The sequence below is a fragment of the Psammomys obesus genome, unplaced genomic scaffold (genome assembly GCF_907164565.1).
Source record: "Psammomys obesus unplaced genomic scaffold, mPsaObe1.curated_primary_1811, whole genome shotgun sequence".
NCBI lineage: Eukaryota > Metazoa > Chordata > Mammalia > Rodentia > Muridae > Psammomys > Psammomys obesus.
The window spans coordinates 33,709,895-33,722,950 of NW_026596073.1; the positions used below are offsets into that span (position 1 = coordinate 33,709,895).

General features: G+C 39.2%; 1 protein-coding gene across 1 annotated transcript in view; it reads left to right on the plus strand.

The window, feature by feature from the left end:
- Larp1b (La ribonucleoprotein 1B) overlaps positions 1–13,056 on the plus strand; it is a 107,441-nt gene that overhangs the window by 17,497 nt on the left and 76,888 nt on the right. Inside the window, 3 exon segments of the mRNA XM_055625932.1 lie at positions 1,874–2,014; positions 9,733–9,876; positions 10,320–10,485. Of these exon segments, the coding sequence (XP_055481907.1) occupies positions 1,874–2,014; positions 9,733–9,876; positions 10,320–10,485 (451 nt within the window).

A 13,056-nucleotide genomic window follows, 5' to 3' on the forward strand; every position in this document is an offset into this window, starting at 1 on the left:
TTCTTTCTTTCTTTCTTTCTTTCTTTCTTTCTTTCTTTCTTTCTTTCCTTTCTCTCTCTCTCTCTGCATTTAAACTCTCTGTACAAAAAAAAAAAAATTGGAGTGAAATTCCTTATAGGTATTTTGTAGATGTGTCCTTGGAAAATATTGTTCTTTTAAATTTAATTGAAATTGCTGCCTGCATTTCTGAGAAAACTGGTTTTCTAAGGGAAAAAATAACAGTTTTAGTCAGTGTTTTGAGAAACTTTTGTTTTATTATTTTTGTTTATTTATTTATTTGTTGTTGTAGCACTGAGTGGCCTGGAACTCACCTGCCTTTTGTCTCCTTAATACACATCTGTTTTAAAGATTTATTTTTACTTTTAATTATGTGCACGTATGTGTGTGTGCCTGTGTGTATATTGTATGGTATGTGCATTTGAGCACAGTTACCCATGGAATTCAGAAGAGGGTATTTGATCCCTGGGATTGTAGACAATTTTAAGATTCCCAAGATGGGTGCTAGGAATGGAATTAGGTCCTCTGGAAAAACAGTTCATCTGAACTGAACTGTTACCACTGAATGGTCTTCTCTCCAGCCCCAATTTTAGTCAAGGTTTTTCCTGAAAAGATTAAGTTATGAATGAAAAACTAATGTCCTAAATTTTTATCTTTTTTTTTTTTCTGGACTCTTCATGGTTTAAGGACAAGCTCGATGAAAGCCTATAACATTTAGGGTTCTGAGCCTAGGATGAGCAGTAGGAGACACAGGAAAGGTTCATATAACTTAAAATTAAGATTTTGAGGACCTTGGGAAGGCATTGAAGTGTTTACTCTGCAGAGGTGAAATGGCACATCAAGATACATTTTGTGTAGTACTTCGTGCTTAACTTCCTTGTTGTCAGTACCAAATTATCATATTCTAAGTACTTACAGGGTTTCTGTGTATAGTTCTGGCTGTCCTGGAGCTCACTATGTTGACCAAGTTGGCTAGTTCCAGGACTTGCAGAGCTATGTAGTGAAAACCTGTCTTGGAAAAACAAGAAAGAAAGGAAAAAGAAGGAAGGAAGGAGAAAAGAAATTAACAGCACTATAAATATTTTTTTTTTAATTGAAAGTTTTGATGTGTATCCCTAACAGAGTGGAACTTGAAATCCTCCAGCCCCAGCCTCTCAGGTGCTAGAATTATAGGCAGGAGCCACTTTGTCCAGCTTCCTTCATCTTCATTGTGTCTGTAGCATCTGTAATATAATGTCTGTAAAGAAAATTGGACCAGAGAGGAAACATCTTATGCTTATTCCTCATAAACTTTGAGAAACCTCTTATTAGCAATAATACAAATGATTACTTCAGTGTTCTGAAGCCAAAGTCTCTGGTTTTGTTTTTATGTTGTTTGTGTGTGTGTGTGTGTGTGTGTGTGTGTGTGTGTATGTGGTTTGTGTGTACATGCACATGTGTGCATGTTGAGGCCAGTTGCTCTCAGTCTTGTTTATTTGAGATGGTTTTTCTCACTGAACCTGGAGGTTCCCTGCCTCCCAGCCCTGAGTGTCAGCATCAGAGGACTGGCTTTATTCGGGTGCTGGGGGTGGAACTCAGGACCTTTACTTGGCTAGCAAGTGTGTTACTGATGGACTCACCTTCCTAGGCCCTGGATATTGGTTTGATTGATTTTTTTAATTATTATTATTATTTACTGGCTTTTCACTTGCTATTGAGAAATATTTACACAACCTTAATTATGGATCAGTCTGTAAGATTGAAAATTTTCTGTTGGTATTCTACAGATAATCCATTTAAGGACAGACTGAATAATTAAAATTTATTGCTTTTAGAATTGCAGAGCTTTAATAAAAATGTACATTATCTTGAAATGATTTTGTTTTGTTTCTTCAAGCTAATAAGCACAAATGGGTACCACTCCACTTAGATGATGTGAGACCAGACAGCCAGGAAAGACCTGGGTCCCGGAACAGCTCTAGATGTCAACCTGAAGCAAATAAACCAGCTCACAGTAATAGGAAAAGTGATTCACGAAGTAAGTGTCATTTCAAGAGCATCAGGAATTTGAACGAACATAGCTTTAGTGCTTATCATTGGAATTGTATAGAGTAAGCTACAGATACATCTCTTTAACTCTGCATATCTTCAGAAGACATGTTTAAAAATAGTGTAAGTATGGCACTTAACAACAAGGCTGAATGTTAACACAGTGTAACTATCTATAACCTTATGTCCAGGTTTGGTTTTGTTTTAATTTTTTATCTTTCTTTTTTTTTCTTTTTTTTTTCAAGACAGGGTTTCTCTGTATAACAGCCCTGGCTGGCCTGGAACTTACTGTGTAGAATGATTTCATAGCCTCAAATTCAGAGAGATCCACCTGCCTCTGCCTCCCATATGCTGGGCTTCAAGGCAAGCCGCCGCCACCACCTTGTTTAACTTTATATCTTGTTTTGTATTTTGAAACAGGATCTCTCTATTTAGCTGGGCCTAGTCAGGCACTTATGTACCTAACCTTAGATTTTTGATCTTTCTGCCTCAGCCTCCCAAGTGCTAGGATTACAGAGAGATGCCATCTCTCTGGTTTTCTAGTCTTTGTTACAGTTCTCTGTCTCCTCATCTGGTCTGGCATTACACATTGCTTTTGTTGTTTTTCTCTTTCATCTTTGTGTTGCAGGATATTTGATCCCATTTTGAACTTCAAAATTGTGAACTGTAAAAACCCTGTCTGTTTGGTGTGGTTGAGCCTTTAATCCAAGAACTTTCTGTTGTAAACCAGTGATTATGGTATGGTTCACCCAGCCCTAGCACACACCTTTAATCCAAGAGCTTTCCATACACAAGATTTAATAAAGTTAATCTACTAGCTCAGAGAGGCAGAGAAAGTAACCAACTAACCTTCCTTCTCAGCTCAGGTCTGGATGGAAAAAAATCCGAAAGGCTCACTAGCTCAGCTGACAGCCCGGGAGCCAAAGGCCAAAGGCTTGCTAGGTCAAAGCCCAAAAAGCCAGGGAGCTGAGGTACTGAAGCCTAAGCTAAAGCCAGAGCTTGAGCTAGTAGCCCTTTCTTCTTTTCCAAGCTGAAATGATGATGTGCACAATGGATATTATATAAGATAGGTTTATTGGATGGAGAGAGAGAGATGATGGGGGAGAGGAGGAGGCGCCCTGACAGAGAAAGGGGAGAAATCAGGAGAGAGCAATGAGCACAAGAGCAAGAGAGAGAGGGGTAAGGGACAGGGGTCTATTTATAGCTTCTGCACAGCTGAACTGTGCCTGCCAGGTACTTCTACCTGGTGGGCAATGCATGATGACATCATAGGTTACTAAGCAACCCAAAAGCAGGCTGCCTAAATACTAACATTCCTCTCTTTCTATAATTAAAAAATGAGGAGCTTGGGCTGCTTCTCATGTAAGGCAAGGTAAAGTATATAAATGTAGGTTCATTGGAAACAGCTCTTGGTTGCCATGCAAGGGTGAGAGAGAGTGTGTGTGTGTAATATGTTGTATTAGGCCATTAATATTTACTATTGATATATCTTTTAATAAAGCTATGGTTAATCCTAAACAGCTGAATAACCAAATCACCACACAGAGACTAGGATTTATTTAATTAACCTAGAACACAATGCTGGGCAATAGTTACTCAATCCTAAACCTCCAACCCTGCATAGTTTCTACCATTCAGATTTACCCATTATACTTGCTTTTAGTGATATCTTAGGTCATCTTAGGTCTGGTTCATTTCTCCACGTTGTTCCAATTTCTCTCCTCCAGCTTTTCCTCTTCCAGCTTCTGCTCCTCCTCTCCTCTCTTCTCCCTCCTACTCCTTCCTCTCCTCTTGCTTCCTTCCTCTCCTCCCACTCTGAACCAGGATGTCTCACCCCATCCTCTCCATTGCTCCACTTTGTGGCTGGTTGTTTTAACTGACAATTTAGAGAACAAATGGTGGCATGTTTACACAAATTTGAGACAGGTGATGCTTATCACAAAGCAATGACCAGATTGAAACCAGATAGGGAGAGAAATCAGCATTTGAATGAACAAGGGTTAAGGTGTATACATTCCAAAAGAACATTATACCAACAGTAATAGCATCAAAATGTACAGATTACGTGGTGAGGAGGAGGGGAAGCCCCTGCTCTGAAAAGTTCAGGGTAGAGGGTGGAGTTTGCCAGCTATGCATTGCAGCAGATAGGATCTGAGGAATGCTGGGAGAACCTGAAGCACACCATTCCAGCCTTTTGTTTGAAAATTCTTTGTTTGAATGCTAATTGGATACTAAAAATACTATTCTTTACCAAAGCCCTAGAAGGAAGAAGCCACGCCCCAAAGCTGAGGTGGGAGCACAACCCAAACTTCCCTTTCTGGCTGGTGGCTTACAGGACAATACAGATTTTGTGTTTTGTTTGTTTGTTTATTGTAGTTTGTTTGTTGTTGTTTTAAACAGGCCCTAGACTCCAAGAGTGTTGGAGAGAAGATAGTTTAAGGTCTTTTGTTTCTTTTTGTTAATTTCAAAAGACTGGGTCTCATAGCACAGGCTGGCCCTGAACTTTCTGTGTTGAAGAGGATGACCTTGACTTTCTGATCCTCAACCCCCACCCCACACCCCCACACCCCTAGCTTCCCAAGTGCTGAGATTACAGGCATGCCCCACAGTTTGAAATTGGGTGCCTGCCAGCCTTTTGTTAATAATAAGTAAATAACGGGTGGAGATTCTCTTCTAGCTACTTCCTGCTGACACCTTGGGCGCTGTAGGGAGGTCAAAATGCTGAAATACTGGCCAAGTCCAGGAAGAACAGGCTGTTTGTTGCTGTCCAGAGTCTGTAAGAACATCCATGGCTGGGAGGGAAAGTGCAGGTCTGGCTTGATGCAATCTGTATAGCTGCTTTGGTGTTGTGGATGTAGGAAACACCGGGGTCTGGCAGTATACTGGGACATATAAAGAGGCAGATGGCAAAGTTAAGTAGGTTATGGAGAAAATTTCTTTAGGTGTAAGTTTAAAACTTTGGGAGAGCAAACAGAGGTGGAAGAAGAGACTTAAACATGGGAACCTCCATTTACCCAATCATTGGCAGTAATTAAAAAGGTTTTGCTTTGGATCTGTCATCTAAGGAAATTGAGGCCACATTTGGTTGCAGAGGTGTGTAAGCTTAGAGGCCCTTAAAGCAGGCGCTAGGTGTAGAAATCTGAAATTCTCCAGAAGACATCCCAGAGGAGAATCTACGAATGGACTATTCCCATTGGGCAGCTAAGAGTCAGTGACCTATCAAGGCATCCTAAGAGCAAGGTTTGACTCAGTGAGTAGATTAGTATGGTAGTCTATTCCAACAGCTCGACAGCATTGGCCAGAGAGCAAGGGCACAGTTGCTGTAGCAGACACAGTTTACCTAGCTAGGATTTTGTAGACGTGAGAGAAGGGGAGGGAGCGAAACCATGCTGGTGAAAGAAATCTTTTTCTCCCAAGGGAGAAAAAGGTTTTAAATAAAGGGTTTGGATGTAGTTCAGCAAGAGTGGTAGGAAGCATTTACCCCAACCAGAAGTGAAGATTCACCAGTTAGCCTGAGTTGGATGTAGGAACGTAGCAATTGAGTAGCCAAGAAAGGGGAGAGTCCCAAAACCAAGGAAAGGGGAAGAATCCCATTCTCTGAGATCAGGAGATCAACTGACCTGAGAGGTGGATTCAGGTGGATTTCCTGCAGCTTACAAGAATTACTTTTAAGTTTTACAAAGGAGATGAAAACTTTAGACATGTTAGCATACAATTGTAATTTTCAGTGAAATGTACATTATGGAAAAAGGCAGTAGACATACACGTTTGTGTTAACAGCATAAACATTCTTTAAGGTGAGCTCTGATGTTAGGATTGTGCGGCAGGAGCTATATGGCAGGTTCATAAATCACGCCACTTGAGTGGTTCCATGTGGGAGGTTTTATTGGGGGAAGGGGTCTCACAGAGACCATCTCTAGGTAAGGTAGGAGAGAGAGAAAGGATGAGTCCTCTCACGTGACCCAGCACATGTGCAGGTGTTTGCTGGTGGTAGCATGTGGCCTCACAGATGCCTTATGTCCCATTTGTCAGGTCCCCCGGGGGCTGGCTGTAGAGATGCCTGCTTATGAATCCCAACACAGGCTGTGTTAAATACCCCTCAACTCAAAGTCCTTCCTCCTGTTTAATCCCTGACAGCTAGTTTCTTGCTCAGCATCTTGACCTAGGATTGACTTATTAAGTCCTGTGTATGGAAAGCTCTTGGATTAAAGATTTGTGCTAGGGCTCAACCACACCAAAGAAAGCGGGGTTTTACAGTTCACAATTTTGGGGTTCACAATGGGATCAAATATTCTGCAACATCTCCATCATTGTCTTTAATAGTTCTTTTGCTTTGTCTTTCCTGACATTGATTTTTTTTTTAAGATAATATGTGATGATGAATTATGGAATTAGTTAGGGACCTTTTCTAATACTAGCCCTAGTTCCCAAATAATTGACAGAGACCTATTAAATTTATCCACCAAGCTTAAAGCTCTATACCTGGGCAGATAGCCACCTATTTTAACCCAGTTATGCTAGTCTGGCTGCCTCTCAGCCATGTTGCCTTTTACTTACCATCTCAGTCTTACCTTGACCTTCTGCTGCAACTCTCTGTCTTCATGGGGAACTCCTGCTTGTCCTCCTCCTGGCCACTTCACTAGGGTAGGAAGTGCATCCTTCCTATTCCTCTGCCAGTCATTGGCTCTCCAGCATTGTATACACAACATTCATACAGTTGATTCTTCATAGAAATGATAATGCCCACATTTACAACCAGATCTGGGGGTGGGGAGCATAGAAAACAGTATCTGAATACATGGAACACAAGACACCCCCCAACATATTACTGTGGTTTTTGGAACAGGGGTTCTCTGTGTAGCTCATTCTGTCTGGAACTGATTATAGTCCAGGCTGGCCTTGAATTCAGGGATTGGTCAGCTTCTGCCTCCAGTTAAAGTGCTGGAATAAGGTAAAGGAATTATTTTAAACAGATACACTTTACTTTGGGTTTTGTTTTGGGTCGTGTTTACTTATGATTGATTTTGAATTACTAATTTTTACTAGGAATACCTTATTTTTCTTTTTAATTTTTTTTTTCTTTAAGGCAGAGTCTCTGTATAGACCAGAGATCCACCTTCCTCTTCTATTTCCCAGTTGTTGGGAATAAAAATGTGCACCACAGTGCCTGGCATCTACATACTTTCTAAAATGACATTTATGTTTAAATCACATCAGACTTTTTATGAGTTCATTATGGTATGGTATAAAATAAGCCCTATGTTGGTTTAAGGAAAGAGTATTTGGTTTATCTATTTTAGATATGATATCACTGGGTATTGTTGCCCAGACTGGCCTAGAACTCAAAATCCTCCTACTTCAGCCTTTCAATAGCTAGAATTGTAAATGTGTGCAACCATTTTTTAGCAAGAATATTTTAGGGTCTGGAGAGATAATTCAGTAGTTAAAATGCTTATTGCTCCTGAAGAACACCAGTCCCAGCACCCACATAGCAGCACACACCCACCTGTAACCAGTTCCAAGGATCCAGGGGGCCTCTTCTAGCATCTGTGGGCTCTTCTACACATGTGGTAGACATAAATCCACGCATAAACAAACACATATATTACAAAGAAATGTAAGTTGTCATTGAGGATAGAGTTATAGGGCATCGCTCTCAGTAAGGAGATAATGTTAGATGGCGTTACTGAGGAATGAATAGATGCTATGGGGGCTGCCTAATGAGCAGAAGTGATGTGTGATGTGAAACATCTGAATAGCACACAGGGTAGTTACATATCACCCTCCTCTAACCAGAATCAAAAAGATGAGGTTGAAAATCTTCGTTCTTGATGCGGGCAGTGGTGGTCCATTCCCTTAATCCCAGCAGCACTCAGGAAGTAGAGGCAGACAGATCTCTTGAGTTTGAGGCAAGCATCTGGTCTACAGAGTTTCAGGATAGCCAAAGAGGAAGCCCTATCTCAAAAAAAGCAAGAACAAAAAGAAAAGGAAATTCTTGTTGCTAATATTTGTTTACATAAATATTGGATTTCTCCAAATTAGTTTTTTTTTTTTTATTCTGGTAATTTCTTTTTAAAAATTTTTAAAAATTCCTTATTAATTACACTTTATTCACTTTGTATCCCCCCTGTGGTTTCCTCCCCCCTCTGCACACATGCCCCTCCCCAAGTCCACTGATAGGGGAGGTCTTTTCCTTCCTTCTGATTCTAGTCAATTAGGTTTCATCAGGAGTGGCTGCATTGTCTTCCTCTGTGGCCTGGTAATGCTGCTCCCCCCTCAGGGGGAGGTGATCAAAGAGCAGGCCAATCAGTTCATGTCAGAGACAGTCCCTGTTCCTATTACTATGGAACCCACTTGGATACTGAACTGCCATGGGCCACATCTCTCCAAATTAGTTTTTAAAGTTGATATTTTCATTGTCACTAACAGCATACTATGTCCTGTCTGATCTTCTGTCATGATCAGAATTTTAGCTCATAGCATAGCTTGTTGTGGAGTGCTAGGTAAGCTATCATGCAAAATGCTCTATATTACCAAAAGAAAAAAACAAAATTGATATCACAGGACTTTAAAATGTCTATCAGACTGGAGACATGACTTGTTCCCCAGGGTCAATCAGATGGAGCATCATTCTTTAAATATATTTATTATGCATACACTATTCTGCTTGCATGCCAGAAGGGAGCACCGAATTTCACTATAGATGGTTATGAGCCACTATGTGGTTGCTGGGAATTGAACTCAGGATCTTTGGAAGAACAGCCAATGCTCTTAATCTCTGAGCCATCTCCCTAGCCCCGGATCATATTTTATGTTCATTGACTACTTGTATGTCCTTGTTTTGCCTGTTAGCAGTTTTTTCATTCATGTTAAATATTTTATGTTTGCATGAGAGAGACTGTGGTAGAGTGTGTGTTATACAGTTCTTGTTCTTCATGTGTCTTATTTATCTGGATTTTTAAAGTGTGTTTTCAGTTTCTCTTTAAAACACATGCCTTCTATTTCCATGTTTTTTGGAAATTGTATTTTTAGAGGAGTTTTACATGTAAATTCAATAGCCATGGGGCATTGTGAATATGCATGTAGCAGCACATTCTTAGCAGAGGACCTCTTTGTCTTTCTAGTGTATTATTTACTTACTATAGAATGTTGTTTATATGGCCAGTACATCCCTTACCCCCACCCACTTTTTATGACAAAGATATTAACAGTCACCTTGGATTTCTTTCTGTGTTTGAAGACAGTCCAACCACTACTCTCAACTAGTTAGTATAGAAGTGAGAGAGGGTGTGGTGGCTCCTGCCTATTAATCCCAGCACTCCGGAAAGTTTAGGCAAGAAGATCTAAGAGTTCAAGGCCAGCCTGGGCTACCAAGTTAGAGTCTATTTCAAAAACCTCCAAAGGGGAGCCAGGCCTGGTGTTTAATGCCTGCCTTGAATCCCATCACTTGAGAGGTAACCACAGACATATTTCTGAATTCAGTGCCAGCCCCAGCTACATAGTGATACCTTCTCTGAAAAAAACTATCCAAAGAAAGGTGGGTAGGGTATTAACATAATCAAAATACATTGTATACACATATGAAATTATCAAAAAATAAAAGATACCAAAGAGAAAAAATGGGGGAGGGTAGTTACTATGTTTTCATAAAAATAATTGTATTATTTTAATCACAAATTTGAATGTATTAAATATTTTTATTTTAAGGTTGGAGACGGGATAGAGAAAAGAGAGATGATCAAGATGAAGTATCCAGTGTGAGAAGTGAGGGTGGTACCATCCGAGGTTCCGCTAGAGGCCGGGGAAGAGGCCGTGGCCGGGGAAGAGGCCGAGGTCGAGGAAACCCTAGATGTATGACACAAGATTCTTTTTTTCCTTTGTTAAATTAGATAAGCTTTGAAAAAAAAAAAAGTTAACAAATGTCCTCATTTTTCATATTACCCTGTCTTATGTTAATTTTTTTACATGTTAATTTTTTTAGTTATATGTGTGTTACGTGTGTGTTCAGGACAGTGTGCTATGCTGTGCATGTGGAAATCAGAGGACAAATTGCAGAAGCTGGTTTTTTCTACCATGTGTGACCTGAGGACTGTACTCAGGATGTTAGGCTTGGTGACCTGCTAAGCCATCTCACTGACCTTTCATGATGTTTCAGCTAATTATTTTAGTTTGGCTGTAAATTCAGTTTTGTGTTTGAAGTTCTTTATTTTGGATTTCTCTTCATGATTACTGCTTGCTTTTTTTTTTTTTTTTTTTTTTTAACTGTGGTCACCTTTCTCTTACTTTGTGTCTAGTGAACTTTGATTATTCATATGGTTATCGAGAGCCAGGGGAAAGGACTGATCAGCCGTTTCCCACAGAACTTAACACCAGCATGATGTATTACTATGATGATGGCACAGGTGTGCAGGTGTATCCTGTGGAAGAAACACTGCTTAAAGAGTACATTAAGCGCCAAATGTAAGTAGATGTCAGGCAAAGGCAGAGGATGGTATAGTCTATTTCTGTAGCAAATTTATGTCTATTTTATCACATTTTCAAAGCTGAAATAGTAAAAATTAGAGAATGAAAATGTTGTTTTGATTTTTTTTCTAGGAGAATGACAAAATAGGTATTTACAAATTTTTGTCTTTGTTCATGTTCCTGTCATTCTCCTGTAAGACTATAAAACTTCTGCATATTATTTTAAATTAAGGAAAATGTTTCTTATTTGCAAATAGACGTTTAAATGAAAATTTGTAAATGAGCTGGTGTGATGGTGCATACCTGTACCTCCAGCACTACACTAGGATGGCTAAAGCAGGATTGCTGTGAGTTCAAAGCTAGCTGAAGATGCAGCACAAAACCCCATCTCAAAAAGCAAAACAGATATGAAAAATAACAATAATAAAAATACTTGTAAATGATTAAAATAGTGCCTGATGTTTCAAATTTTTTCATAGCAATTGATTGCTTCATTATATGTTTTTATCCTTTTTTTAGATTTTTTTTTTTTAAAGATAATATTTAGATAGTGTTCTGCCTGCATGTATACCAGAAGAGGGCACCAGATCTCACTGTAGATGGTTGTGAGCCACCATGTGGTTGCTGGGAATTGAACTCGGAACATCTGGAAGAGTATCCAGTGCTTTTAACCTCTGAGCCATCTCTCCGGCCCTTGTTTTATTTATTTATTTATTTATTTAAATCTTTTAAGCTCTTATTTTTTTCATGACATCTATTAAAGGAGACTGTTTTAGTTCAGACCTTACTTCTCCATAAGATCTACTAGCCCTTTTGCTTATTTGGATGGTATGTTTATATAATGAAAATTATAAAAAATATAAAACAAATCTTAAAAAAACAAGTGATTTGTGTAACCAATTGGGTAAAATCTTAATTATTTTTCTACTTTGCATAACAAAGAAAAATGGTTTATTTTTGAGAGGGCACAAGCATTTAAAAAAAACAACCATTTTTATAAAAAAAAAGAACCTGGATCCCTCTCTGTGACTAGGAATTAATTTTTTCATTGGTCATCTTGATGCCTGTGATTGCCTTGATGGTAGATGTGATGTACTCTCAGAGCAACTTCCTTATTTGTTCTTTGTTACAGTTGGCACAAGACTGAGAAAAGGGCCCCTTTTATGGCCAGAGAGTGCCTGTCACCTTCATGCCGTTATTCCTGTCTTCTTTTGTAACTCTTACTGCTAGCTCCCTCCTAGACCTGACAGTGAGCATGCAGCTCCATGCCAGGATAATCACCCTCTACTGTGCTCATGTCAGTGAGGCAGGAGCAGAGCTGCTCAGATAGGACATATAGGACACTGAGAAATTGGACATGACCCCTTTTGGTTGTTTCAGTGGCATGGTTTTTGGCAAACATCCATGGAGTGTCGCTTAGAGAAGCCGGTTCACACTCCTCAGGGAGGTGATGGATTAGGCTTTGCATTTGCCTTTAAGTTTTCATTGTACCCTGTACTAATTATTTTACTAGTACTACACTCTAACCAACTGAGCTAACTAGGTAGCTGAAAATTATATTTTAAAGTAAAATGCTTCACTCTTTCTAATGGGTAGTCTCAGTCACTTCAAATGAAAATTTTATATCAATAATTTTTTATGTAAGAACATTTAAATTTTAGATTTTTATTTTTCATTTTGACATAGGCACTCATGGAGCCCAGGCTTGCCCTGATTCCTCCTGCCTCACCACACTGGCTTAAACTTTAACTGTGATTATTTCTTTTTGGGACAATCTTCTCATTCAGATTTACAGATTAGTGTGTTTGTAACCCAACATAGACCATAGCTAATAGTGATTTGTGGATTTACTTAATAGTTGGGTCTTCACAGTGGATTACCTTTAAAGGGAAGCTTATTACTGATTTAGGAATCTGCATCTAAGTACAGTTTTAGCTTATGACTACATCAGATGTCTAGTGTATTGTCCCAGGTTTTGTAATATGAGACATTTCAAGATTTTGAGGCACCTGATTAGGCATTTGAGATACAATAAAAATGAGAATGTGTGACTTTAATTTTTTTCGCTGTTTAAGAATAAATGATTGAATAGTGTTGCTGAGTTCTCTATGAGAACTTTGAACTTTTGACTGATAAATATTACACAGGACAGAGTTAGATGTCTTTTTTGTTTTGTTTTGTTTAGGGTTTATTTGTGTAGTCCCTGCTGGCCTGGAGCTCTGTAGACCATGGAGATTCTACCTGCCTCAGCCACCTGAGCCTTGGGATTAAAGGTGCACGCCATCTCACATGCCTGGCTTTAGATCTCTTATGTTTTTAAAGTAGGGTAAATTTGCCCGTTTCTACAAGTGAAATGTTACTTCAAAGCACTTGTTGATATTTAGAAGTGCTTAGTTTTTCAAGGTTAGAATTTGCCCTAAGTAGTTCAAGGTTTACCTAGTAATGGAGTTTTACATTAAGAAATGTGAAATTGTGTGTTTTCTCCTGCCCTGCTGCCTCTTAAAACTTTTTCTGGAAGTGGAAAGCTGTAGGATTGCCAGCTGTACTGTCACCATGAGTTTATCTTTA